Genomic DNA, 27,380 nt, shown 5'->3' with positions numbered 1-27,380 from the left:
GAGGGGGGCATTCCGGGCGCAGGAAGCAGCAGGTGCAAAGGCCAGGAGGTAGCGAGAGCTCGGCACGTTGGGAGAAAGGCAAGGCCAGCGTGGCTGGATTAGAGCGAGAAGAGGGGAGAGCAGCAGGCGATGAGGTCAAAGAGGAGACAGGTGCCACATCCTGCAGTGCTGTGAAGGCCACAGTGAGGCCAGTAGCCCCTGTCACCCTGCATTCTCTCAGGCACTTCCGATTCCTCACCCCCGGAGCAGACACTGTGACTGCCCTGCCCACAGCTGCTCGGACCACCTCCCAGCTGCTTCCCGGGTATCTGTGTGAGGGTGCTCTCTGGGGGAGGAGTGTGCTCTTGCACCCCACAGGGCTGAAGTGGGGGAGTGGGGGGTTCCTGTAACCTCTAACTAGTTAGAGACAGGAATTGGCGAAGAGACACCCGAGCTTCCTGGCTGCTTGAGGGTCAGTTCTGAGGTTTTTCTCCACAGTCTCAGAGGACCCCCCTTGGGGTTGGATTCCAGTGTGCACGGCGGGGACCTGTCCGTGGACACACCCGTCATCGGCTTTTCGCCTTTGTCTTCTTTCCCACTCCTTCAGGGCCCCTGTTGGGATCACCTCCCCGGTAAAGTCCTTGCACTCCAGTTCTCATTTTGGGGGTCTGCTTTTAAGGCATCCCCTAAACACAATTCATTAAATTCCCCTAAAATGCCCCATCTCGGGCATGAACCCAACGGCATGGTCAGACGTCCGAGGCTGGTCAATTCTAGAAGAAAGGCAGACACAGCTCTTCCCAACTCCGGGGACGAACCAGAGCACGTCCAGCTCTCGGGGAGGCTCTAGCCTGTGGGGAGACAGAGAAGGGCCACTCAGGGTGCTGGGAACTGAGTCAGAAAAGTCCGAGTAGTCTTTGCTAAAGCAGTAAGGGCTGGGTACTGAAGGCCGAGCAGGAGTTGGCTGTTTGGGAGGCAGGGAGGCATTCTGAGCAGAAGGCACAACTTACACAAGTTTGGGGGAATGAACATACACAGGCTGGGCAGGGCCAAGGAGTAGGAGGGAAACTAGGTTTGGTTGGGTGCAAGGGCGAGGGTGGGCGGAGTTGGGGCCTGGCAGGCCCTGAACATCAGGTGAGAAGCTTCCCGACCCTCCTGACTGGGATGGAGAGCTATGGAGTGTTTCTGAGAGGGGACTGACAATGTCAGGTTAGGGTTTGAAGATGATCCCTCTGGATTGGTCAGAACCAGGGGGCTGACTCAGCCAGACTCCCTAGGTCAAGGCTGAAAAGTTGGCGTTTTTTAGGGGGTGAAGTGATTTTGAGCCTGAGGCACTAGGGAAGGGGTAGGGGCTGAGGCCCAGGAAGGAGTGTTCCGGAACTTGAAAGGGTCCACCTCCCCAGGACCAGCCTTCCGCCTTGATGTGACCTGATTCAGCTAAACAAAGGCGGGGAGGGGGGACAAGGCCTGGGCGATTTGTCAGCTCATTGCACCTGAGGTAACCATTAACCCCTCCCCTGGGAGAACCCCGGGGCTGGTCCCTGGAGGCGCAGATCCTGGGCAGAATGGAGGAACACACAGAGGCAAGCTTGGCGCCAGAGCTGGCGGAGCAGAGGGTCTTAATTGACAACCCTGCTGACATCCTGGTCATTGCTGCTTATTTCCTGCTGGTCATTGGTGTCGGCTTGTGGGTGAGGAGTTGAGGGGGTGCTGCTGGGGCCAGGTTTCTGGGGCCTGGCGCAGGGAGACTGCAGGTGGCAGTAGGGGCAGGATGCCTAGATCCTTGAGGGAGAAACCAGGTGTTGGGGGGAGAAGGGGTGAGACTTATCCCCCCAAATAAGTCTTTTGATAGCCATAGGGAGGGCTAATCAACACCCATTCTTTGTCTCCCATCCTTGGGTTGGTCTGTCCTCAGTCAGGGACAGCATTCTGAACGAGGCCTCTGTTCGCCATCTATGTAATGGCTGACAGAAGCCCACGGCCCGAACCAGGGCCCCGGGAAAGTCAGGCCAAATCTAGCTACGCTCAGGCTTGGGGAGTTGGACAACAGCTTAGGGCATGGGTGGCTCTGGGGGCCTGGGAAGAGGTTGTGGGGGTGGGGTGTGAACCATCGGGGAGCAGAGCGCGGGTTAATCTTCAGCCTGAAACAAGGCTGAGGAATGTGTTGAGAAGGCTAATGAGGTTCAAAGACATGCCCTGAACCCGGGTCTCCCCCAACTCCTGTCCCCCAGTCCATGTGCAGAACCAACAGAGGCACTGTGGGCGGCTACTTCCTGGCGGGACGAAGCATGGTGTGGTGGCCGGTGAGAGAGGCGGGCTGTGGGGTGGGAGGGGGCTGGAGAAGCGCCCTGCTCACCCATGCCCCTGGCCACCAGGTTGGGGCCTCTCTCTTTGCCAGCAACATCGGCAGTGGCCACTTTGTGGGCCTGGCGGGGACTGGTGCTGCAAGCGGCTTGGCTGTGGCTGGATTTGAGTGGAATGTGAGCCCCCTTTATGCCAACAACCCCCACCCCCGGTGGGAACCCCTGGAAGGGGCACACCTAGGGAGGCTCCGGCAGAGGGGGTGTGAGGCTGACTGTGGGGTGCGGTTGGCTTCAGCTGAGGGTCACAGGTCCAGCATGGAAGCAGAGGGATGTAGGAAATGACCACTTTCAGGGCAGGGGTCCTGCTGCTGACCTGCTGTGTGAGCCTGGACCAGCCCCTATCTTCTGTGGCCTTGATTCGCTCCTCTCGGAAGTGGGGTGAACAGCCTCAAAGAGAGTGAAGAGCTTGTTCCGATGCTCTCTGAAGTTGTGGCCTCTGGGGCTCCGGGGCCGCGTTACAGCCCCTTGCAGAAGTGGGAGGGAGCCAAGGCTCTGGCGCAGGCTCGCCTTGGAAAGCTGGGCGCTCAGGGCTTGGCGCTCAGGGCTTCCTGGAGGAGGAGGCCTCTGAGCTGAGCCTTGATGGTTTCCGGGGTTGGGAGGAGAGGGGAAGCAGCCCTTCCTGGCAGAGGCTGGGGTCAGGCTGAGGGCTCTGTGCTTGGACTCAAGTGCTTGGGGGTAAGGGGCAGGGACGGCCGTGGGAAGGACTGGCCAGGGGTGGCGGCCTGGGAGGCCAGGAGGGCTCTAGTTAAAAGCCCAAGGAGGTGAGAGGTCTCATGCCCTTCCGGTAGGAGGCGCTGCAGGCAGGGTCCGGGGCGGGCCGTCGCCCAGCTGTCCCTGTGCCCGCAGGCGCTGTTTGTGGTGCTGCTCCTCGGCTGGCTCTTCGTGCCGGTGTACCTGACCGCGGGCGTCATTACCATGCCGCAGTACCTGCGCAAGCGCTTCGGCGGCCATCGCATCCGCCTCTACCTGTCCGTGCTCTCGCTCTTTCTGTACATCTTCACCAAGATTTCGGTGCGCACGCGGGGCGGGCGGCAGGGGCCCCGGGAGGGCGGGCCGCGGACCGAAGGGCTTTGGAAAGTCTTGGAGGGGACGGGACCGAGGAGACGTGAGGTCCTGGTGGAGGTAGGGAGTCATGGATTTCGGGGGCCCCGGCCACCGTGGGTGAGACCTGGGAGGGTCAGGGCGTGGAATAGGAGGGGGCCTTTGAGGCGTGGCCGCGCAGGGCTGTGGTCTGGGCGGGAGGGGCTGCGCCCCTGCCCGGCCTCTGGTCCTGACCGGCCCGCTCGCTGCTCCCGCAGGTGGACATGTTCTCGGGGGCGGTGTTCATTCAACAGGCTCTCGGCTGGAACATCTACGCCTCCGTCATCGCGCTCCTGGGCATCACCATGGTCTACACGGTGACAGGTGGCCGTGGCGGGGCTGAGGGGAGGGAGGGCTCCGAGTGTGGTAGGAGCCACGCAGCCCGACTCTGCGCACAGTCCCGCCTCCTGCTTCGAGGGCACGCGCCGGGGAGCGGCCGTCGCTGTGAAATTGGTTCTCCAGGAAGGGCCGCCTTTTCGTGTTCGAGCAACGACGCGGTCTGTACTGGGAGCGGCCTGTCCGGGCTGACCCCTGACCCCGGCCCTTGCAGGAGGGCTGGCGGCGCTGATGTACACGGACACCGTGCAGACCTTCGTCATTCTCGGGGGGGCCTTCATCCTCATGGGTTACGGTATGCCCGTGGGGAGGGGCGCGGAGGCGGAGGGCAGGGCTCCCTCTGGAAGCCGGGACCTCACGAGTCCCAGGCGTGGGTTCTAGGGAGGGCCTTGGCGCGGGCGCCCGGTCCCCTGACGGTTTTGCCCACACAGCCTTCCATGAGGTGGGCGGGTATTCTGGGCTTTTCGACAAATACTTGGGGGCAATGACGTCGCTGACGGTGTCGGAGGATCCGGCCGTGGGCAACATCTCCAGCTCCTGCTACCAACCCCGGCCCGACTCCTACCACCTGCTGCGGGACCCCGTCTCGGGGGACCTGCCGTGGCCTGCGCTGCTCCTGGGGCTGACCATCGTCTCCGGCTGGTACTGGTGCAGCGACCAGGTGCGAGGCGGGGGCCAGAACCAGAGCCAGGCTGGGGCAGAACCAGAACTAATGTGGGCGGGGCTGAGTGGGTGGGGCCTGAAGCCGTCTGGTGGAGCTGGGCTGAGGGCGTGGCCTGAGGGGTGGGAACCCTGCGGGGGTGGAGCTAAACCCGAGGAAGCCGGGTCCCACCCCAGGGGCTGTGTAGGGAGCGGAATGGCTGCAGCGCTGAGCCAGGCGGGGCCTGAGTGAGAGCCGCGGGGAGGCGGGGTGTCCGGGACTGGCCACAGGTGGGTGAACGCCCCTTGTCACAGGTCATCGTGCAGCGCTGCCTGGCGGGGAAGAACCTGACCCACATCAAGGCGGGCTGCATCCTGTGCGGCTACTTGAAGCTGATGCCCATGTTCCTCATGGTCATGCCGGGCATGATCAGCCGCATTCTTTATCCGGGTAATGTGTGCACCCCCGCCCGCCGCAAGCGGCCTGTGCCCCTTCCAGACCCTTTCCTGTGGAAGGACCGGGTGTCCGCCTCCGATATCCATTACAGCCCTACGATTTGGGAACCTGGTCATCCAGCCCACCTCCCACCAGGCCTCCCACCGCATCCCCATTAGAATTCCCAGCCCCCGCTTCAGGGATCCGAGTTCCCGGACCAGGTCCTGTCCTAGGTGTGTCGTGCCCTTTCCCCAGACGAGGTGGCGTGCGTGGTGCCAGAGGTGTGTAAGCGCGTGTGCGGCACGGAGGTGGGCTGCTCCAACATCGCCTACCCGCGGCTCGTCGTCAAGCTCATGCCCAACGGTGAGGGCGAGCACACAGGTGGCCCTGCCCACGGTGTGGGCGCGCCCCGGAGACTGACCCGGGAGGAATCACCGGCTGCCCAGCCCCCACCCTCCCGACGCCCTGGTGTCCCGGGACTCACTGCTCCCGTCGGCCCACAGGTCTGCGAGGACTCATGCTGGCGGTCATGCTGGCCGCGCTGATGTCCTCGCTGGCCTCCATCTTCAACAGCAGCAGCACGCTCTTCACCATGGACATCTACACGCGCCTGCGGCCTCGCGCGGGTGACCGCGAGCTGCTGCTAGTAGGACGGTGCGGCCCGTCACCCCTCCATCCCCGGCCCCACGAATCTGCCCGGGAAGGGGACGGAGCGCTGGCAGGGCTGGGGAGAGGGGTCCCGGTGAAGCCTGACGGCCGCCCCGCAGGCTCTGGGTGGTGTTCATCGTGGCGGTGTCGGTGGCCTGGCTCCCGGTGGTGCAGGCGGCCCAGGGCGGGCAGCTCTTTGACTACATCCAGGCCGTCTCCAGCTACCTGGCGCCCCCGGTGTCCGCGGTCTTCGTGCTGGCGCTCTTCGTGCCCCGCGTCAACGAGAAGGTGAGCGTGCGCGTCCGCTGGGGCTCGGAGCAGGGCCGGCCTCGGGGAGCCGGGGAGCCGACGCTGTCTCCTCCGCAGGGTGCCTTCTGGGGACTGATCGGGGGCCTGCTGATGGGCCTGGCGCGCCTCATTCCCGAGTTTTCCTTCGGCTCCGGCAGCTGCGTTCGGCCCTCCGCGTGCCCGGCTCTCCTCTGCGGGGTGCACTACCTCTATTTTGCCATCGTGCTCTTCGTCTGCTCGGGCCTCCTCACCGTCGTCATCTCTCTGTGCACAGCACCCATCCCGCGCAAGCACGTAGGTGTCAGCCTCTGGACGGCCACCCAGCGTGTGCCACGGGGGCAGTGTGGCCCTCTCCGCTGCTGGCCAGTAGCTCCCAGGAACCCCCAGTGGAGAGGACCGGATTCCCTATATTGAGGGCTGGTGAGGGCAGGCTGGGAGTCCAGTTTGAAGTCGCATTTGCAAAGCAATCACAATGTTTTTATTTAATGACATTTATTTGAGGTGGTTTGGGGGAGATGGCTTGAAGATTGTGGGGGTTGTGATTCAAGTTCCCAAAGTCGTTGGCCTGGCCTTTGGGACTGAAAACAGGCTGATGGCTGAGAGGGACAGGACACGTTCCTGAAAGCCCACAAAAGGGTTTGGTCTTGTTCCGCTGCAGGGCAAGGGCCCCAGGACAGGGCTGATTGGGGGCCAGACAAAAGGGCAGGGCCAGGAGGACGGACAGCATTCCACCGGCGGAGGAGTCGGGGGAAGGCCACAGGAGGAAATCCGAGCAAATACCCGCAGGAAGGGACGGTTAGCAGGACTGAGCCCGGAGTCTAAGTACTACAACTTTGGGCGGACAGGAGCCTCTGGGTGATGAAGCAGGGCCAAGAGCTTCCAACACCCAGCTGAGGGGCTCGGTTCAGCCAAAGGTCGTGTTTGAGTGAGCTGGGCCTGGGCCGTGCACACGCAGGACAGAGGGAGGACAGGACGTGCCAGCGTGGACAAGAGACATCAGGGCCTGAGGTGGGGAACGGACTCCCATCTGGTCCCTGCTCCCACCTTTCCCCAGCTGCACCGCCTGGTTTTCAGTCTCCGGCACAGCAAGGAGGAGCGGGAGGACCTGGATGCTGAGGAGCTGGAAGGTCCGGCCTCAGCCCCTGTGCAGAACGGGCGTCCGGAGCACGCGGTGGAGATGGAGGGTGAGGCACGGCCCAGGAGGTGGGGCTGCGGAGCTGAGGGGGGCCAAGTTCCCTCAAACTAACTGTAGGGCTTCAATTTCTCCCAGAACCCCAACCCCCAGCCCCAGGCCTGCTCCGCAGGTGCCTGCTCTGGTTCTGTGGAATGAGCAGGGGCGGGGCGGGCAGTGCCCCACCCCCCACCCAGGAGGAGGTGGATGCAGCAGCCAGGCGGCTGGAGGACATCAGTGAGGACCGGCGCTGGGCCCGTGTGGTCAACGTCAATGCCCTGGTCATGATGGCCGTGGCCACCTTCCTCTGGGGCTTTTATGCCTGAGGCCGACTGTGTTGGGCACCCCGAGCCACAGGCAGGGCCGAGGAAGGCCGTGATCCGCCTTCCCTCTGCCTTGTCTCTGCCTGGGGCCCAGGCCATCTGACAGGCAGTTACCTCCCGAGGCCCTGGCCAACCCGCCACAGCAGCCTCCCGGGCAAAATAAAGCTGCTTTCGCACACCCTGCTGTAGCCAGTGTTGTTTCTTCAGGCTCCGAGCCTGCCTGGGGTCTGGCCTCCATCTGGGCTGCTCACAGGACCTTCTTTTCTGGAGACAGGAGCCATGTGGCCCTCCACTCATCCACCTCCAGCTGGTGCTTCTCAGTCTCCCAGCCCGCATCCTGCAGCCCTGGGGAGAGGTCATGGGGGTATTGGTATTAGGGGACCACTGGGGAGAGCGGTAAGGAGTGGCCCAGGTTGGGTACAGGCCTATGCCCTGCTCTGGCTCCCCTGGCCTCTGCTGGGTGACTTCTGGCAAAAAATGAGGCTAACACCTCATCTGGTGCAGCAGGAACTCACTGAGCTACCATGGAGAAGGGGTGGGATGGAACAGGGGCCAAATAAACGATCAGCACCAGTCATTTGTGAGCCTCCCTTCACTCCGTTCTTCAGTGCCACTGGGATTACATACAGAGACAACACTGCCAGCCTCAGGGGCCAGCCTCATCTCCATCCTGCAGAAACCGAGGCCCCACTGACACCCCCAGAGAACCAGACCTACCACGTCCCAGGTGGAGGGGCCGGGGCAGGCAGGGCCCTGGGGAGAAGGCCTCAGAGGCCGAGGAGCCTGCAGGATGTTACCTTTCAAGAACGCTGGGAAAAGCTTGTCCAGCACCCGGTGTGTCTCCTTGACGATGACCCAGCTCTCTTTGTTAGGGTCTGGATGGGGGTGCAGAAGAGGAGTTCTTGGGTCCCCAGGCCGAACAGCCTCTCCCCACCCAACCTCGAGTCATCACCAGCCTAGGCTGTGAGGCTCTTACCTGCCCGCACCTGGTTCCCCAGCTCGCCCAGCTCTCTTGGGAGGGGCCCGTCTTCCCGCAGGGCTCCGAGCACCAGCCCGTGCGTGGCGGCCCTCAGGACGGCCTCAGGGCCTGCCTCCTCGCTCAGAACGACCTGTACGTGATCTGGAGACCCGGGACGGACTGGTACCAGGGAAGGCCACCTCCCCAGACACTCTTGATCCCATCACCTCGCTTCTTCCCTGTCTGCCCGAGGCCTTGGCTGGCGTGGAAGGCCGTCTGCCCTTTCCTCCCCAACGGCACCTCCTGCTGCCCCACGGCTCTGGCCAAACTGAAATGCCCACTTTCCAAATTCAACCTCACTGCGGCTCAAGAGGTGGGTTTATTTTGCATGTTTTTAATGGCTCGTGAGAATAAGCACCTTTTAACATACAACCAGCAGACCAGTAAATGCTAGTACTTTTTTCCTCAAGAGGTGACTCCAGATGAGAGAGAAAAGCGGTTCCCCTGAGGTATCTGAGTAAGGGTGCAGCAATGTACACAGTGCTTTTACATGTCACCGTATCTGAGCCTCAGGACACACCGCAGGCAGTAAGGCCGGCACGCTGGCTCCGTTTTACAGAACGAGAAAGGGAACGCATGGGGCACGGAGCCATAATTTGCACACATCGAGTCTTGGTCAAGAGCTCGCTGCAGGGCCCAGGCGGACTCCACACTGTGCGGGGCTTGCGGGGCTGGAGCCGGAGGAGCGGCAGCCAACCCCAGGTGGTGAGCCTAAGGCGGGAGAACACTTACTCTGAGACTGGTCCCAGCGAAGGAGGTAAGGTTCTCGGTGTCCCTCAGCCAGCTGCTGCAGCTCAGCGACACTGAGGAAAGGGAGTGCAGTGGGGAGGAGAGAGCAAAGGCAGGGTAGCCACCCAGTCAAATGAATAGCCGCCTGAGCCATAACTGCCTACACTTCATGTCCTTCACCCACTTCCCACCATCCCCTAGCCATTCCTCACGCACCCCACAGCCACCCTCCCTCTGCGTCTAGCTATCCATTTGCCCCATCCACCCATTATTCCTTTATCCAACAAATATAACCTTTTTTTTTGGTTTGTTAATCCTTACCCCAGGGTATTTTTTTTTTTTTTCATTGACTTTTTAGGGAGTGGAAGGGAGGGGAGAGACAGAGAGAAAAACATTGATGTGTGAGAGATATATTGATTGGTTGCCTCCCGCACATGCCCAACTGGGGCCAGGGATCTAGCCTGCAACAGAGGTACGAGCCCTTGACTGGAATCGAACCAGTGACCCTCAATCCAAGGGTCAATGCTCTGACCACTTGACCACTGAACAACCTGCTAGCGCACAAATATACCCTTTATGTCTCCTCTCTGTTACACACCCACTGCACTCAAGCACCCATGCGGACCCCAAGTCTGTTCAGTGGAAATAAGGACCAGAGAGCAGAGGTGGGTCTGGTCAAGGAAGGCCAGTGTGCAACTGGAATGAGGCGCATGTGTGAGGAGTGGGGGGCCAGCAGTGGTGAGTGGGACACTGGGCTACTTACCTGGAAACCAAGCGATGTAGGGGGACCCCCAGGGACAGAGACAGAGATGGCCAGAAACCTGTGGGAAGTTGGAGTCAGGAGTCCCAGACAGGAGGACAGACCGAGAGACATAAAACTTGAGACCAAGGGGTTGGGTCACCTGTCCACAGTGGCTCCATCTGATTGGCTGAGGTGGGGTCAAGCACCTCTCCCCTCTGAAGGAAGTGCTTCAGGACCAGCCAGAGCCGGCCTTCGTTCAAGGTCTCTATGACAAGGGCTCGGACGGCCCGGTAGTTGGCGTACACGTGGAGGGCAGTGAGGAGGAAGAAACAGCCAAGGCTGAAGCTGGAAGGAGAGCATGAGGCGGTCGGCAGGGACAGAGGCCCGGCCGGCACCTCCGTCCCTCGCTTGCCCTCGCTTACCTAGGGCAATCTGACACCAGGGGAAGCATCAAGAGGCTGACCAGGAGCCCTGCCAGGTTTACCAGTGTCTCCTGGAAAATGGCAGACGGGTTGGGAGTTGGAGGGCTCCCCTCCAGGCCAGACTGAGTAACCCTGAGTGCCTTTCACAACATCCCTCCCCGTCCCAGAACCACCCAGGGCTCCACCCACAGAGGGTGCCTGGTAAATTTTTAACATCTTAAAAGATACCAGCTGCACCCTGGCCGTGTTGCCCAGTGGTTAGACCGTCGGGTCACTGGTTCGATTCTTGGTCAATCACGTACCTGGGTTCCAGGTTCAATCCCCAACCCTGGTCGGTATATGGGAGGCAACCCATGGATATTTCTCTCTCTCATCAATTCCCCTCCCCCCCCCTTCCACACTCTCTAAAAATCAGTGAAAAAAATATCCTCAGGTGAAGATTAACAAACAATAAAAAAAAGATGCCAGCTGCTTCTCTGGCAGATACAATGCCCTTGAAACATTTTCTTTGTTTTGCAGGAGTCAGCTGAGAAGCTCTATGCTTAGGCAAATAAATGTCCACAGTGTGGGGGAAGTGTTTTCTTGGTGGTTAAAAAGGGCACATTTGCCCAGCCGGTGTGGCTCAGTGGTTGAGTATCGACCTCACAGTCAGGGCACATGCGTGGGTTGTGGGCTCGATCCCCAGTAGGGGGCGTGCAGGAGGCAGCTGATCAATGATTATCTCTTATCATTGATGTTTCTCTCTCCCTCTCCTTTCCTCTCTGAAATCAATAAAAATGTATTAAAAGAAAAAAAAAGTTCTATTTAGAAACGGAACAAAACAATTTAAGAGAAGGCCAGAAAGTAGAACTGGAGAGCAGAGGCTTCTAGACTGCTTCAGTTTCAAAGAAAATATGTCACACTTCTGACCTCCCCAGACCTCACTTTTCTCTCATCTACTCTCTTCCTAACCCCTCAGCCTCCCCCACCCCCCAGCTGTATTTTCCAAGGCTCCCGGCTTCCTCCATCCACAGAGGCAGTAACACAACACAGGGCAACCGGGGACGTGTTCAGGGATAGTAACAGCATCGACCTCACAGGGTCGGTGTGAGAGTTCGATGATGCAATGTACTTAACACTTACCATGAGGACCAAGGGGGACGGCAGTGTTCAGCCTGTGGGGGTGGCGACGCCCCTACTCCAGGCTCCCTCGGTCAGGGGAGGGGCGGGGCCAGAGGCCTGCTAAACTGCTGAGTGGGTGCCTCTGGCCAGTCAGTGACCCCAGCCACCTTGCATGCTGAGCACTTTTTGACTTGCCATGAGCTTTAACCTGTGGGCCTCACATGATCAGAAGGTCCTCCTCCCAGAGTGGGGCCATGGCCTAAAGAGGGCCAGGGCCGGGGCTCATTCTTGCCACATGGGCGATGGGCAGAGGCTGGGGTGATCAGCTTGGACCTACTGCCCCCAGAGCCTGTGCCCTCACACCGGACCACCCGTCCTGAAAGTCAGAGCAGGGAGCACCCACATTCCTTCCTGCCAGGAGCGCTCAGGTGCTTCTCTCCACACTCCCAAATTGTGACCTGCCCCCCCCCCACACACACCCCTCCCTCACGCTGTCCCTCCAGCCCAGCCGCTCACCTGGCTGCCGTCCTTGGCTGACACGTCGGCCATGTTGTTCCTCCGGGCCTGGTGCATGGTCAGTGCAGCCCGAGTGGCCCCGCCAGCCACGCTCACAAGGCACTGGTGGGGACAGGGCGGAGTGAAGGTCAGAGTGGCCCTGAGCTGTGAGAACAGACACTTCTGTGGGTGAGCCAAGTAAATGGCTCAAACCAGCTGGAGAAAACCAGGCTCAGGTGACCCTAGAGCAAACCCTGAATGCTGCCCGTGTACTGGTTCTCGCTCTGCACTTCCACCAGGCCACCTCCCGTCTGTTCCGGGAGAAAACTCCCGTTCTCCTGCCACACCACCCTGTGGACCCCACCCAGGGGAACTCAACTTCTCTCTCCAAGGCAGAGGCCCCAAACCATCCTTAGCCCAGAGCTTCTGCCCTCCAGCTTCTGCTCTGGCTGCACCCTGCCCGAGCACCCGGGCCATCTGCCGTCCAACTGCATGCCTGCATCCTGCCTGCCAGGAACTAACTCCACTCTCTCCCTGCCCCAGTGAAGGCCTAGCCAGCTTTCCAGGCCAGTTCAGAACCCACACAAGTGGCCCTGACCTCCAAAGGGGACCTGGAGCTCTCTGAGATCTAAAGCTAATTAACTGATGAGGGCCAGTGATCACCTTCATTCCTCTACTACTGATCAAATCTCTCTTAGCTGTCAGGCAAGACTGAATGGGATGGGATGATTCAGGCTCAACCCCTGCCCTCAGGAAGCTTATGCATCAGCGGAGGGTAAGCAAACACGCTGCTATGTGGGCAGAGGAAATCACTTGCTCAGAGGTAAGAGGAACGTGGAGCAAAACGAGCTGGAGTGACTGGCGGGGCCCCAATCACGCGGAACCTCGCAACCTTGTAAAGTCTTTATCCTGAGAGTAATGGGCGGGAAGTGAGCCGATTTGATTTCCACTCTTAGCATGACTGGGCTGCTCTGAGGACGAAGAGGGTGAGACGGAAACGGGGAGACCCACCTAGGAAGCAACTGTGCTTCTTCAGCAGCGAGGAGCCACCGGGTGGCAGGGAGATGGAGTGAATGGACGGAGAGGTTCAGGAGGGAAAAGAACAGAACGGAATGGAGATTGAGCTGAGGGGGCCCGGGGAGGGGGAGAGGGCATGGATGACAGCCAGGCTTCTACTTAGTGTCCGGGGGGGACAGAGGTGCTGGTCACTGAGAGGGGTGGAGGGAGGGAGCAGAGGAGGGCGAGTTCAGGGAGGAATCTGAAGCATGCTCCACAGCCACCACAGAGATGGTCTCTGGGGTCTCCCCTGGGGCTGAGGGGTGCTCGAGGCATCTAGTGCGTGGGCCAGGGAGGCGGAGTCCCCACCATGAAGTGCGTGCCGGAAACCGGCAGCAGTGCGGAAGCGGCAGAGGTCCGGAGTGACTGAACGAGGGAGGGGCTTTGAGGTGGGTCTCGGTCTCCTTAGGAATCCTTGGCCTGGGCCTGGAGCTTCATCCTGAGTGAAGACTGGCCAACTCTTTCGGAACCTGGCTGGGCTTCCGCTCCCTCACCTGGATGAAGCGGCCTAAAGGACCTGAGGGGGAGTGGCCGGCCGGGACCAAGAGCTCGCCTTCACCCCATGGCCCTCGCCTCAGCACCAGCCTGTGCTGTCTGACCTACGGCTGGACCTTGACCCATACTTCCTTCTGCTCAGAACTGCCACCCTGCACCTTCAACTCCTTCTTCAGGCCCCAGTCCCTGGGGACCTCCTCCATCCCTCCCTGGGCCCCATTCACTGCTGAGCCCTCTTGCCCCTGCACTTCTTATCTGGACTATCTGGAGCTATAATTCTATAAATTAGTTTAATTTCGTGGCTTTCTCCCAAAGACAGGAGGGCCCACACTCCGTGCCAAACATGCAGCAGGCATTCAGTAAATATGTTCCCGAGAGTGAAAGGGAGCCAGGGAGCTGGTCCCAAGATGCTGCACAGGAGCGCCCTTCCTCTCTCAGCTCAGAGCTCCCGCCCCAGCACTGCGGCTCCAGGTACCCTGCAGACTGGGAGCCACCAGAGGCTGTGGCTGAAGAAGGATCGGAGTACGGCTGGGTCTGGGTAGGAGCATCTGAACCTTTTCCTTTTCTAGAAGTGCCCGGAACAAAGGGTCCAGGCTGGGCTCACCTGTGGGTCCCAAATGAGCCCACATAGCACAGGGTGCCCAGGTGAGTACCTTGGCCAGATTGCTGATGCAGATGGTCACGGTGAAACAGATCGGTAATATGGGAGCCATAATCTCAAGGAACATGGCGATATCGTTGAGGATGTCAGCAAAAAGCCTGGGGAAAGGGTCAGAGGTTAGAGGTCAGAGGTGAGAGACCTTTACAATAGAAGACTCCCCTTCCCTTAGTCCCAGCTCCTCACCTCCACTGCTTGGCATTACAGTCCAGTTTGCTCCTGTTGGGGAGGAGAGGCTGGTTTGCGATTTGGATTCAAGAAGAAAACACGTCCTGTGAGCAGTGCAGGCCCTCCTCAGGCCATGGTAAGGTCTGACGGGCTCAGGAAAGCCCACACCCCAGCAGACACCTGTCCCAACACCCTGTCACTGCTGCCTGAAATGCCACCATTAGCTGCGAGGATCTCCGGTGGTCACTTAAGTGTTCCCCCTTACTAACCCGGGACACGCGAAGGTGTAAAACCGTCTAACGGGCCAAAACCAGTTTGGCTCAGTGGATAGAGCGTCGGTCTATGGACTGAAAGGTCCCAGGTTCAATTCCGGTCAAGGGCATGTACATTGGTTGCGGGCACATCCCCAGTAGGGGGTGTGCAGGAGGCAGCTGGTCGATGTTTCTCTCTCATCGATGTTTCTAGCTCTCTGTCCCTCTTCCTTCCTCTCTGTAAAAAATCAATAAAATATATTTTTAAAAAAAAACAAAACTGTCTTACCGCTGCACCCCACCCTCTGGGCTTCTGCTGAGAGGCTACCCCTGGGGCCCTTGCCGTCTCCTCCCCCTTCCTCCTGCTTTGAGGATACCCAGCAAGAAGTGCACATACTTTGGACTGGTAAACACTGTACTTAGTGAGCCCCTGCATTTCACAGCTAATCAGCCCAGAGAAGGGCGATGACTTCCCTGGGATCACATGGAGAGCGGGGGACAGGCCGAGAGCGCGCCAGGTTCTGACATCCAGGCCAGGGTATTTCTGTTACCCAGCACCACAACGTCCGCCTCTTCTGCCAGGCGGTGGTCCCTGGCCCATGCACAAACACCTGGGACCACTCCCCAGTGCAGGAGATGTGGCAGCCCCAGCTCAGAATCTGCAGCATTAGCCCTGACCCTTAACTTGAAATCTCCCAGAGGGAAGGGAGCATTCCTGGGAGGGGAATGGACACTCATGGAGACTCCTGAAGGAATATATGGCAAAGGCAGGACTGGAACACACGGGCCTGGTCTAGGGCTCTGCCCAACGAAGCAGCTTGCTGCTGCCACAGAGAGTACAGGCTTTAGGGTCACGGCCCACCTCACTGTTACACGCTGTGCGACATGGGTAACTTCCCTCTCTAGGTTTGCTTCACATCTGTGAAATGGACACATTCAACCCTACTCTAAAGAGTTATGAGGGTTAGCGATGACATATAGGAGCTTGTGAGGCACAGTTAGAGTTAATAGCAGCCAGTGTTCACTGACACATACTATGTGCCACGCAATGTGCTAAGCACTTAGCATAAACTACCTCACTGTACCCCACAATCACAATGAACAAAGACACTCAATCACTCCTGAGGTTGCCCAGCACTGACCTGAGGAGGAAGCAGGCAGCACAAGACCCTCCCTTCTAGATAAATGGTGTCATGGACCCCACGTCAGACAGGGATCCTGAGGACTTGCTCACTCAGCTCAGCAAGGTCCAACTAAGCGTGTGAACCACCATGAGCGTCTGGAGTAGAGTCACTCCTTTTGGGCTGAGCACTGTCCCGTTCAGGCTCCTCTTCCAGCAAGCAGACAGAGGACTCTCAGAGCCTGCGACTCTGTGCTGTTCCGTGATGGGCAGCAAGTGGCAGATAGTTCTCTTGAAGGCAGATCTGATCACGGCAGTAGGTGTGTGCCTTCATTGCTAGGGGGCCCTGGGCAAGCCACCTGCATGCACTGGGTTCTCTACAAAGACTCCGTAGCTCTAAGGAAATAATTGCTAACCCTCCTCTACCCTGGGAACTGGCAGGAGAGAGGAGGAGCTGAGAATAGAGCCAGGGCTGAGACAGATATGACCACTGTGGGGAGAGTGGCCAGAAGTCTCTGACCTGGAAGACGAACTCACCCCTTCCACCAGGCAAAGACGATGCGACCCAGCATGCCAGTTGAATCTGGGGGAGAGAGGCATTGGTAAGGACTGAGAAACAGCCTTGGGCCCGTGGGGTCTGACAGACCCTGGCGCCTTGCGTCACTGTCCCTGGAAGTGCAGTCTGGCACGGTAAGCTCTAGACAGACATAGCTGTGGGACGGCCAGAAGCCTAGACTTAGCAGTTCCTCAGTCACACCCAGAGAACCTGTACCATGTACATCACGGACCAGAAAGAGTCTCTGCGGCATTGTTCACAACAACAACAGCTGAGAGACACAAATGCTCATCGACGGAAGGCACAGGAGAATTCTGCACATTCCTCAGAGGCACATCAGACAGCTTTTCGTGAAAAGCCAACGGACTCAGCTACTCACATCAACATGGCTGACTCCTGGAAAAACCTGACATGGAAGTCAGACATGAAGACTGTGCACAGCACAGTGTACTTTCATAAAGCTCTAAAACAAAGAAAACTAAACACTGTAGCGTTTAGGGTTCTATCTATATGGTAAAACCACCACAAAGAGCAGGAAACGCTGTGTGGAAAGGTCAGAGGTGATGTGATGCTCTGGCTCTCAGGCTGGGCAGCAGGTTCACAGGTGGTCATTAGAATGCAAATCAATAAAAAGGATTTGAGCTGCAGGTTGGTGACAGAGAACTGGGGTGAGGGCAGAGGGAGAGGCCTCCTCAGGCTAGAGAGAGTCAGAGAAGTCTCTGGAATTAGCCAAACCTTCATTTGCACAACAGATGCTTACTGGCTACCTACTCTGTGCCTGACACAGAGACCTGGGGGATACCACAGTGACCCAGAAAATGATGGCTCCAAATCCAGTATAAAGCAAAAAACAGTAGTCAGTATGAAAAACACAGATTTAGCCCAAGGATCATTAACTGTGGTGTGTGGGCTTCCAATCCTTGTCTTTGTAAATAAAATCTTACTGGAACACAGCTGTGCCCATTCATTTACAGCGTTAAAAAAAACACCCCCCAAAAACAAAATAAACAAACAAACAAAACACAGAAAAAAAAAAAAACGGACCTGGAGCTGCCATCCCAGAGGAACTGCCTTGCATGTCTTAAGCCTCAAACCTTTAGAAAGTTAAAACAAAGGAAAATAATCTTTAGACGGGAACTAAAGCAACCTCGTGCCTAAGGAACTGTTTGCCAAGAAACAGCAGATACGATGACTGTGACTGAAAATTAAACTGCTGAGGACCAGCACCACTACACTGCTATCTGCACTAACAGAAATGCCTTCCTTCTACGGATGTAATTGTTCCCTTCCCTTTCTCACATCCATGCATTTGCCTCCTAACTGGATTTGGGCTTCTGCCTGGATCAATGCTTCCCACAGTTATTCTTTTTTTTAACATTAAAAAAATTAATCTAACAAATAATTTCTTCCACAATACCAACTATGGTAAAAACCCCAGTAACATTAGTCAACCTGGTGTCATGCTCTATGTTCTTCTCATTAATATACTACAAAGAGCCCGGCCAGCATGGCTTAGTGGTTGAGCCTTGACCTATGAACTAGGAAGTCACGGTTCGATTCCTGGTCAGGGCACATGCCCGGGTTGTGGGCTTGATCCCTCATGTGGGGCATACAGGAGGCAGCCGATCAAATGATTCTCTCTCATCATTGATGCTTCTATCTCTCTCCCTTCCTCTCTGAAATCAATAAAAATATATTTTAAAAAAATATATAGTACAAAGTCATTTATAAACTACAGAGCCACACAAATTTAAAAGCAACTAATAAATTCTGAAATGTTAAGAATAAAGCTCTATTCTAAATAGCTTCATTTAAACTTTCCCCTTTCCCTTAATATTTTTCATATTCATGCTTCCCACTAATTTTTTTAAAAATATATTTTATTGATTTTTTACAGAGAGGAAGGGAGAGGGAGAGTTAGAAACATCGATTAGAGAGAAACATCAATCAGCTGCCTCCTGCACGCCCCCCACTGGGAATGTGCCCGCAACCAAGGTACATGTCCTTGACCGGAATCGAACCCGGAACCTCTCAGTCCAAAGGCTGACGCTCTATCCACTGAGCCAAACCGGCTAGGGCTTCCCACTAATTTTTCACTAAACTCATTAAATCCTAGATTTAAATATGGCTAAAGATAAAACAACAATATTGAGGTGAGTATCAACAAAATAGCCAAGTTTTATCACAGTCCAAGCTACTGAAAGCTATTCTCTAAAAGACAATTCATTCACCTAAGGTAGTGGTCAGCAAACTCATTAGTCAACAGAGCCAAATATCAACAGTACAATTGAAATTTCTTTTGAGAGCCGAAAACTGACTTCTGCGCATGGGCCACGAAGTTTCAATCGCACTGTATGTGCGCACCCGCATGTGGTATTTTGTGCAAGAGCCACACTCAAGGGGCCAAAGATCCGAATGTGGCTTTCGAGCTACAGTTTGCCGACCACTGACCTAAGGCAAACATGGAAAAGTTAAAATCAAATCTTAGGTTCTTCATGGTTGACCTGTCAGATACATGGGAACATTCAAGGTCTAAACGCCAAAAGGTTAACTGTCACTAGAGGAAGAAAGACCCTGGGCACACTCGGCAGTGTGTTCAACTTGCAGAAGATAGGAAGTCTGAGCTGGTACAAATCAAGTTGACAAGGTTTTAGCCCTAGTCCGAGAGAGCAAAACGTTATTACACCCGAATACTAATAACCTGGAAGTAAGCTCCCAGCTTAAACTGTATTGACTCTTGCACTATATGAACGTAGGTTAACAGCTCTGCAGACTTAATAAGGATAAGGCATTTTAATCCATTTTCTGCCAATTAACTTCCTATCAGCCAGAGATTACAGCATGTTCCACCTCGAGGCTGTCACAATGGTGATCATTCCCAGACACATTCAACACCAAGTACGTATATGGCTGTACTAAGTGTTTGGTGGACTCGATGTTGAATGATCTCCTAACTTTTCCATAAATCACGTTACTTCCACTAACAAATCTGGATCTACTCCTATATGGAGGCCAAAGCATGTTATGACTGTTGCTAGGTGACTATTTTCTACATTATGGTCATATTTCTGCTAAATTATTCTTAGAGTCTTTTTAGAATGCTGAAAAGATATTAAATTCACTGAATAAAAAATTTTCAATTTTGTTCCTCAAATATAATAAAATTCTGATATATGTTAGGCAAGTTATTAGACAAGTGATCTCCAATCATCTATTATTAAAGTTATAAAGAAATTCAACTAAATTTTCTGGTGAGGTCAGTTTCAATTATCCTAAAAATGGTAAATGATCTATTATTTGTGTGTGAATCTAAAGTGTATGCCTTATGAAATCTGTAAGTCAAAAACAAAAATGTAAGCAGATGACTGTTAAATATATTGTTAACAGGTATGCTGGACAATAAATTCTAAGTTTTATTTAACTTATATCTGCTTAGTTTTTTTTTTTTTAATATATTTTATTGATTTTTTACAGAGAGGAAGAGAGAGGGATAGAGAATCAGAAACATCGATGAGAGAGAAACATCAATCAGCTGCCTCTTGCACACCCCACTGGGGATGTGCCCGCAACCAAGGTACATGCCCCTGACCGGAATCGAACCTGGGACCCTTGAGTCCGCAGGCTGACGCTCTATCCACTGAGCCAAACCGGTTTCGGCTGCTTAGTTTTTTATTGATTTAAGTACAAAGGCCCAGTTAATCAACTCAACAGATTGATCAAGGCAACACACTCCAACTAGAACAGGACTCAGAAAGCAGCGGGGCCCTGGCCAGTGTGGCTCAGTTGGTTGAGCATCACACTGTGCACCAAAAGGTTGCAGGTTCAATTCCCAATCAGGGCACATACTCAGGCTGTGGGTTCAATCCGATCGATGTTTCTCTCTCTCTCTTTTTCTCTAAAATCACAAAAACATATTTAAAAAAGAAAGAAAACAGTTGGTCTTTTGCCCTGGCCAGTGTGGCTCAGTTGGTTGAGCATCATGTGCACCAGGTCGTCATCAGTTTGATTCCGTCGGGGCACTTGCCCAAGTTGTGGGTTCGATCCTATCGGGGTGCATGCCAGAGGCAGCTGACTGATTTTTCTCTCTCCCTCCAAAATCAATTAAAAGGATCTCTCCCCATAAACTTGTCTAATGCTCTGCAGTATTTTGAAACCTGTATAAGTTGGACATGACCAAATTAGAGATGCCTGATAAACTCATCAAGTATTTGAGAACTTCAGCTGTATTCCCAAAGAGATAAATTCTAAGCTATAAAAAAAAGGAAAATTCATACAAAAATCACAACAGATACCTTTGAAAAAAAATCAAATTCTAACTCATTTTGCTATTTCAAATATGACTAAGGAAAAAAGGTACAAGTAGTAATGCTTGCATTTAAAAAAAAACATTAACTGAGTGGGTGGGGGAGGGGGGGAATAACTATACAGTATTATTGCACTCCACAAATGTGCAGAATTCCAAAGTGTGCCAGCACTGAAAACCTGTCTTGCACTGAGGTTTTCCAAGAGGTACACTGAGCCTACCATCTGGTCTGCCCTGGTGTGGCTCAGTTGGTTGGGCACCATTCTGTGCACTGAAAGGCTGCTAGTTTGAGTCCCCATCAGGGCATATGCCCAGGTTGTGGGCTCGACCCCTGGTAGTGCAGGAGGCAGCCAATCAACATTTCTCTCTCTGTGAAAGCATCTGGACTGTATAACAGCTTACTGTCTTCAGTACAGGTCTTCATAATGTCAGTCACACTGCTCTTCAAAAATCCCTTAATGTAAGAGTTTTCAGTGCTGATAGGTGGGCTATGATCGATGATGTGGGATTGAATCCATATGCACACTGGGCTTCATTTCATTGTCAAGAATTTGAACACGCTGTTGCATGGATGGAAGGTGACCAGATTCCAGCTTAGACCACACAGGCACATCATTCAAAGTTGTCTCAAATGCACAGTTGACATGCACTGTTTCTCAATCATGCTGCTCAAGAAGAAAATGATCATACATGCATAGACCTTATTTTCTTAGTCTCACTGCCAGACACTAGGAGCTTGCATGCCAAAGAAAGCGAAGGATCCTTGCCAACAACTATTCAGCCTATTGATACTAGTTTGAAGATGACAGGAAAGATGCTATGTGTCCATATATTGGTTGAGGGAGGTAATTCTCGACTTCAGTGTGGATGTCTGGGTACCGCTGGCTAATAACCAGCAGATACTCCTCCAACACCTGCCTATGACCTCAGGGAATACAAATCTGGAACTTGAGCAGCGGCCCATGGCCTACTGCACCTTTAATCTCTTGCTAGGCATGCCGCCCAGGTTGGCTGAGGCATCGCTCTGGACCAACGCCAAGCCACCACCTGGAGCAGCAGCAAAAGTCTCATCTTAATGGAGCCAGCACTTCAACCACACTCAGACTAAGACTGCAGCCAGCCCAAGGCCGAGCGGGAGCCATGAGCTGCTCCCCATCTAGCGGACTCGATCCGCCAAGGTCAGGGAGGGAGGCAGGAATCCCAAACAGCTATTCTTATTGATCTCAATAAATGCTGGTTGCCTCTATCTGTGAAAGGCCCTTTACTTTTAGGTTAGCAACAGATTGTCTCGGGCTGTTTTGGTGACACAATGGCAGAATCAGGTTGGTGTGACTGAAACATACAAAGTGTACAGTATCTGCCATCTGGTCCTTCACAGACAGTGTGCCTATCCGTTTACACTACACCTTACACTGACATTAGCGCTCATTACGTTCAAAGGACCATCTGAGAATCCACAACTGGAAAGGCCGCATACAGCGGGCGCCGGAAGGGACAGATACAGCAGGCAGAGGATTCCCCACTTGTCTGAGCTGAAGGACATGGATCCTCAAGTGGGAGAGGCAAGGAGGAAGCTGGTGTGGAAAGGAGGGTTGGGAGCTTCTCACAGCGTATAAGGTGGTGATATATGTCAGCCTTCCCCATTCTCCACTGGAACGGATGTCCTCCTCCTTCCACAGCCTCGCTCTTTAGGCCTGAGGCCTTCTAACTAGACATCTTTTACCCACAGCTGGACTTGAGAGAGACTGGGCACCCTGGCAGACTCCTGAAATAGAAATGCCTTTCATTCCTCACAACAGTCCTGAGTGTGAGAGGAATCATTTCCTTTCACAGACGAAGCAACTGAAGCTTGAAGAAGACAGGTGAACAAAAATGGGGTATTTCACAGAAAACCTGAATTCCCAGTTTTTCTGAAGGAACCTAAACTCATGGCTGCCCTGGGCCTGCCTTCCCTTACCGCCACCACCGGCTGGGCTGAGCAGCGCTGTCTCAGGCACGTGTCCGACACAATCCCACCCAACCTGCTCTGCCTCTCCATTTCCGTCTCCTGTGTGTCCCTGCAAGTGGGCGCCAGCAGGCTGGCTGTAGCGGCATCCTCCCTTTGTCACTACCGTACCCTCTTCCCTTCAAGCACACTTGATTCAACACAAAATTTTCACTATTCCATTTAAGATTCTTGTACTGGATCACCTGAGTGGCTCTGAGATAGCAAGATTACTTTCACTGGTGGAGAGAGAGCTCACAGGGCCAGACTCTTATTTTTCTTCCCTTGACTGCACACTCATAACCACTCAGGTGTATGTCCTGCATTCAAGGCTAACGTGGCAGGAAGGGGCCTACTCTGTCTTTCGTCAGAGGCAGTCTGCAAGGCCCTGTCAGAACTGGAGGTTGGCACTAGGATGCAATAATGACCCATATCCTCCCTATTATCCAAAAGTCAGCACTGTCTACGAGACTAGGAAACAATTTCTATCTGCCCGTCTCTGCCTCATTTACAATTAGTTGAGTTATAAGATCTAGAAACATTTCAGGCCCAGTAAGGGATCAGCTGTGCACAAATTGCACTTAGCTCCACTCTAAATTCCTAGCAAAGGAGTGTGGGGCACAGGAGTCAGTCCGTCTGGGTCCAAATCCTGGCCCTGCCTTATCTCAGGCAAGTCACTAAACCTTGCTGTGTCTCAGCTTTCCCCTCCGGAAAATGCATTAACAACGGCATCCACCTCATACGGCTGCTGCAGAGATTAAGTGATGTACTATGGAAGTGTGCACAATGCCTGGCATACAGTAGGCTATCAAAATATTAACTGCTAATAACATTACCATTGTTAGGTATGACAATTAATATCATGTTCCATTAAGGGATGTGTAACTGAAAATGACCACATAAAAAAATTCCAAAAGACTTTCTTATATAAAGCTCTACATAAAAATTTCCCATGTTTGACGGAGATGAGTCTGTAAAATCCTTTCTAATTAAGATAATTTTTTAAAAATACCAACAATAGACTTTAAAGAAAGTGGTTCTTTCACATCTTAAAGTGGGCTTATTTTTAAGATTAACCTAAAGACATATGTAGGCAGCATGCTGGCGATAATTCTAGGGAGCTCAGAAATGACTTGAAAACATCAACTGCTGACACAGGCACCTACCGCGCGCCAGAGAGTTAGCCAACAGGAGAGCAAAGGAAAAGATCCAAATTAAGCAGTTTGGTGATATGAAAATGGACTCTGAACTACACCTCCTGGGTTCAAATCCACGCCCTCGTACTTACTGGCTATGACCATGGGCAAGTTACTTTCCTGTGCCTCAGTTTCCTCATCTATAACATGAAGGTAAGGACAATACCTGTCTCAGCCACTGTGGAGGTTGAGTCAGTTTATTTATTTATTTATTTATTTATTTATTTTTAAATTAAGGCCAACTCTTTTTAAAAATATATATATATTTCTTTATTGATTTCAGAGAGGAAGGGAGAGGGAGAGAGAGAGAAACATCAATGATAGAAGAGAATCATTAATTGGCTGCCTCCTGCACACCTCCTACTGGGGATGGAGCCCATAACCCGGGCATGTGCCCTTGGCCGGAATCGAACCTGGGACCCTTCAGTCCACAGGCCGACGCTCTATCCACTGAGCCAAACCAGCTAGCGCTGAGTCAGTATATTTAAAGACTGGCATATAATAAGCACTGTTTGTGTGACAAGCCACAGGTCAGCACCTCTCCACGGACACGCACTCTCAGAGGGCTTCTTTCCAGAGAAACTCCATCCGGCCCGCTGGCTCGGTCTTAAAGGTAAGGATGTGAGCAGGAGCCTCCTGGCTTTCCCAAAGGCCCAGGGAGGCGCCTCAGAGATGCGGCCAGGCTGACGCTGGAGCAGAACGAGCCTCACTTCGGCTCTAATTTAAATCCTGGCCAACGTGGCTCAGTGGCTGAGCATCGACCTATGAACCAGGATGGTTTGATCCCTGGTCAGGGCACATGCCCGGGGTTGCAGGCTCGATCCCCAGTGTGGGGTGTGCAGGAGGCAGCCGATCAATGATTCTCTCTCTCTCCCTTTCCCTTCCTCTCTGAAATCAATAAAAACATATTAAAAAATAAAAATAAATCCTCCCTGGGAACGGCAGTGCAATCCCAAGGACAGTGCAGAGGCCAGGGGTCCGGATGTGGAGCACGCGGCAGTGTCCCCTTTCTTCTCTCCTCCTCTCTCTGGGTGGCAGGGTACCAAACTGTATCTCTCATTTCTTAGTGGTTTTCCAAAAGGCTGTGCACACTCAACAGATGATTACTACATTTACTATTTATAGCACCATCTAGCACCCCAGAAAATCTAAAATGCCTTTTATTCTTCCCAGAATCTCCTGTCTCCTACTCAGGACCAACTACACATTCCCCCCCCCAGTACCACCCAATTTCCCACGCTGCAGGCAGCTGGCACTTTCAGTCACCTCAGCAGTCCTCCACAGGAGCCTGGGAATAAAGGGGGGAGGGGGGGGCGGCGCTGTTAAGTTGGGGATCTGGGCTCTGGACAGGGTAGTGTCTGCGGCTGATGGCGATGAGGGAATTCCAGCAGTGGGCGGCCGCCCAGTTCACCACTGAATAAAGCCAATGAAGAACTTGAACACTTACTCAGCTGAATTTTGTTCTTTCTTTAGCAGGATGCAAGGCACGGTTCTAGGCACCAGGGAGACTTGGCTCCCGGACCTAATCAGGCATGGGTCTAGAAATACACGCATCACAGCCCGGAGCTGGAGGCCAGAACGTGGGAGGGGGAGCTGGGCTTCTTGGTCCAGGAAAAAGGCCGCAGACGGCAGGGCTGAGAGCAGCGATGGGTCAGGCTCCAGGGGCCAGCTTACCTTTCAGCAGCCAAGTGGCCGTGGCGGCGGACACGGAGGCGTCTGCATTGCCCACCCCTATGCCCAGCAGGACTGCGTGGGTCGCCAGGGAGCCCGAGAGGCTGGAAGCAAAGGCCTGGGGAAGAGAGGAAACGGGGGAGGAGTGGGCTCGGAGCAGGGAGGTCTGGCAGCTCTCCTTGGAGGGCGACCTGGGACTCGTCCCAGCTCCGCGGAGCCTGTCTCCAGCCCGCGAAGGGGAGGGAGAGGCGGCGCGCTGCCTGCCAGCCCGCCACGCTGACCTGCACGGAGTCCCACAGCTGGTAGGGCAGGTAGTCGGGGCTGACGCTGTCGGGGAAGCCCTGAGGCAGGAACACGGTCAGCAGGCGCGGGAGAGGGGGTGCGGCGGGCCCGGGAGCTGCCCCGGCGCCCCCCCACCAGCGCCGCCCCCACGTCTCCCACCGCAGGCTCCCGTCGGCGGCGGCGCTGCAGCCCCGGGCCGCCTGGGAGCCGAACCGCTCGGAGCACAGCGCAGCCCCAACACCGGCCGGGCCCGCCATCCTGGCCACGCCCGCCATCCTGGTCACGCCCCTCCGCCCCGCGGGCCGGACACGTGGGCGGAGCCTGCGCCCGGCTCGGCTACGGCGGCGGCGGAGGGGCAATCTTTCTTCGCGAGGGGCCGTGGGCCTCCGCGGGGTCCTGGGTGGAGCCGGCCACGTGACAGTTCCTGCCGGACCTGCGGCCCCGCCTCCCACCGACCCGCCAGGTGTGGTGCCCCCCCCGCTCTTTGTAGCTGGGCCGCGGGCGAGGAGTCCAGGAGCGACCCGCATCCCTGTGGCCCGCTACTTCCAGTTACCAGGAGGAGAGAAAGCGCCCGGAACCGTTGCATTCCAGACCTGCTGTGGCCACAGAATATTTTTTAAAATAAAAATGTCTTTATTGATTTTCAGAGAGATAAAGGGAGAGGGAGAAAGAGAGAGAAACATCAAGGATGGGAATCATCCATCGGCTGCCTCCTGCACGCCCCCTACTGGGGATCGAGTCTGCAACCCAGGCATGTGCCCCGACCTGAACCACCCGTGACCTCCTGGTTCATGGGTCCATGCTCAATCACTGAGTCACACCTGACGGGCAGAATTTTTAGTTTTTATTATTTAAAAGTATCTTTTTATTGAGAGAGAGGAGGGCGAGGGAGAAAGAGAAACATCCATGTGGGAGCGGAACATGCCTCCTGCACGCCCCCTACTGATCGAGCCCACAACCAGGGCATGTGCCCTGACTGGTAATAGAACCTGCAAACTTTTGGTGCAAGGGACGATGCCCAGCCAACTGAGCCGCACCAGCCAGGGCGGCCACAGAGTTTTCCACTGTGTGACTTAGGGCATCTCAGTGCCTCTGGGCCTCAGGTGCCGTCTTTGTTGTGAGGCCAGGGGGCTACATTTTACGCCTATTTGATTCCTAGTAACTAACACATAGTAGGTGCTTAAAAGATACTTATAAATGAATGAATGCATGGTGAGAAGCTGGACCAGATGATCCCGAGGAGGCCCTGTCAAACTTCCCGTTTTGTTTGTTGTTTTTCCGGGCTGCTCTGGCACTCCACTAGAAGTTCTCGGCTCTTCAGCTTCCCCAAGGCGGGAAGAGTATTGTTTCTGGAAGGACCCTCGGGACATCTGAGAAATGAGAAAATCAAAGGATTGCGGAATAGTGTCAGAAAAATCAGTGTCAGAAAACAAGAGAAATAGGCAAAAATTCTTGTGTTTATTGGGGGAGAGTCTAAAGACAGTGTTTCTCTCCCAACTCACCTTTTTCCCCTCTTTCCCCTTCTCCCGTCCTTCTTCCTCCTTCCTCCTTCCCGTTCAGTGCAATGTACTGACTCCAACATAGAAATGTGCCAAAAGCACCCTCTTGTTATCAGAAAAGTACCCTGGTTCCTTAGCCTGGTGTGGGGGTTCAACAGGAGTCACCCAAAGATGTGCTTCTGTGGAATATGGATTGTTTTGAGCTAAAGGCAATTTTAGCTTTCGGCTCAAGAGAACCTTCTGCTCCTCCCTTAACTACCTAGATCTTGAATTGGGGGCCTTGTCCATAATAAAGAGTATTAGCAATAACCTTTTTGACCTAACTATATGGCAGGGAAAAGTTTTACTTAATAAACATCTGCTCTTCTTGT

The 27,380-nt window shown here is 54.5% G+C and overlaps 2 protein-coding genes and 1 pseudogene across 3 annotated transcripts; 1 reads left to right on the top strand and 2 right to left on the bottom strand.

Annotated features, from left to right (window-relative positions):
- The first annotated feature begins 3,172 nt into the window (after positions 1-3,172).
- On the top strand, positions 3,173-7,441 carry SLC5A2 (solute carrier family 5 member 2). Its single transcript, XM_008152777.3, has 11 exons — positions 3,173-3,353; positions 3,641-3,746; positions 3,973-4,053; positions 4,190-4,419; positions 4,713-4,848; positions 5,089-5,196; positions 5,337-5,487; positions 5,601-5,769; positions 5,848-6,063; positions 6,824-6,953; positions 7,040-7,441. Exons 1-11 carry the CDS (start codon positions 3,258-3,260, stop codon positions 7,264-7,266), a joined length of 1,650 nt encoding a protein of 549 aa, XP_008150999.2. The 5' UTR covers positions 3,173-3,257; the 3' UTR covers positions 7,267-7,441.
- Positions 7,425-25,770, bottom strand: RUSF1 (RUS family member 1). 2 transcript variants are annotated; one of them, XM_008152891.3, is made up of 13 exons: positions 25,510-25,770; positions 25,232-25,346; positions 16,056-16,101; positions 14,166-14,198; positions 13,975-14,080; positions 11,792-11,893; positions 10,175-10,245; positions 9,913-10,097; positions 9,774-9,831; positions 9,014-9,084; positions 8,240-8,383; positions 8,061-8,138; positions 7,425-7,608 (listed from the first exon to the last, which is right to left on the bottom strand). In XM_008152891.3, exons 1-13 carry the CDS (start codon positions 25,765-25,767, stop codon positions 7,511-7,513), a joined length of 1,365 nt encoding a protein of 454 aa, XP_008151113.2. In that variant the 5' UTR covers positions 25,768-25,770; the 3' UTR covers positions 7,425-7,510. The 2 variants fall into 2 exon arrangements, with proteins under 2 accessions (XP_008151113.2, XP_054570423.1); XM_054714448.1 differs by lacking the exon at positions 8,240-8,383.
- LOC103296224 (thioredoxin reductase-like selenoprotein T) lies at positions 20,829-21,448 on the bottom strand (annotated as a pseudogene).
- Positions 25,771-27,380: the final 1,610 nt, after the last annotated feature.

Source organism: Eptesicus fuscus, chromosome 4, assembly GCF_027574615.1.
Source record: "Eptesicus fuscus isolate TK198812 chromosome 4, DD_ASM_mEF_20220401, whole genome shotgun sequence".
Lineage (NCBI taxonomy): Eukaryota > Metazoa > Chordata > Mammalia > Chiroptera > Vespertilionidae > Eptesicus > Eptesicus fuscus.
This window is presented reverse-complemented; position numbering and strand designations above follow the sequence as displayed.

Excerpts from the sequence above, each read along its gene's own strand:
- RUSF1 (XM_008152891.3), bottom strand. The coding sequence starts at position 25,767 with ATGGCGGGCCCGGCCGGTGTTGGGGCTGCGCTGTGCTCCGAGCGGTTC. Across the intron at positions 16,102-25,231 it reads GGCCACTTGGCTGCTGAAAG|ATTCAACTGGCATGCTGGGT; the intron begins GTAAGCTGGCCC and ends TCTCTCCCCCAG. Across the intron at positions 9,832-9,912 it reads GATGGAGCCACTGTGGACAG|GTTTCTGGCCATCTCTGTCT; the intron begins GTGACCCAACCC and ends AACTTCCCACAG.
- SLC5A2 (XM_008152777.3), top strand. The coding sequence starts at position 3,258 with ATGCCGCAGTACCTGCGCAAGCGCTTCGGCGGCCATCGCATCCGCCTC. Across the intron at positions 3,747-3,972 it reads CATGGTCTACACGGTGACAG|GAGGGCTGGCGGCGCTGATG; the intron begins GTGGCCGTGGCG and ends CGGCCCTTGCAG. Across the intron at positions 5,197-5,336 it reads CGTCAAGCTCATGCCCAACG|GTCTGCGAGGACTCATGCTG; the intron begins GTGAGGGCGAGC and ends GTCGGCCCACAG.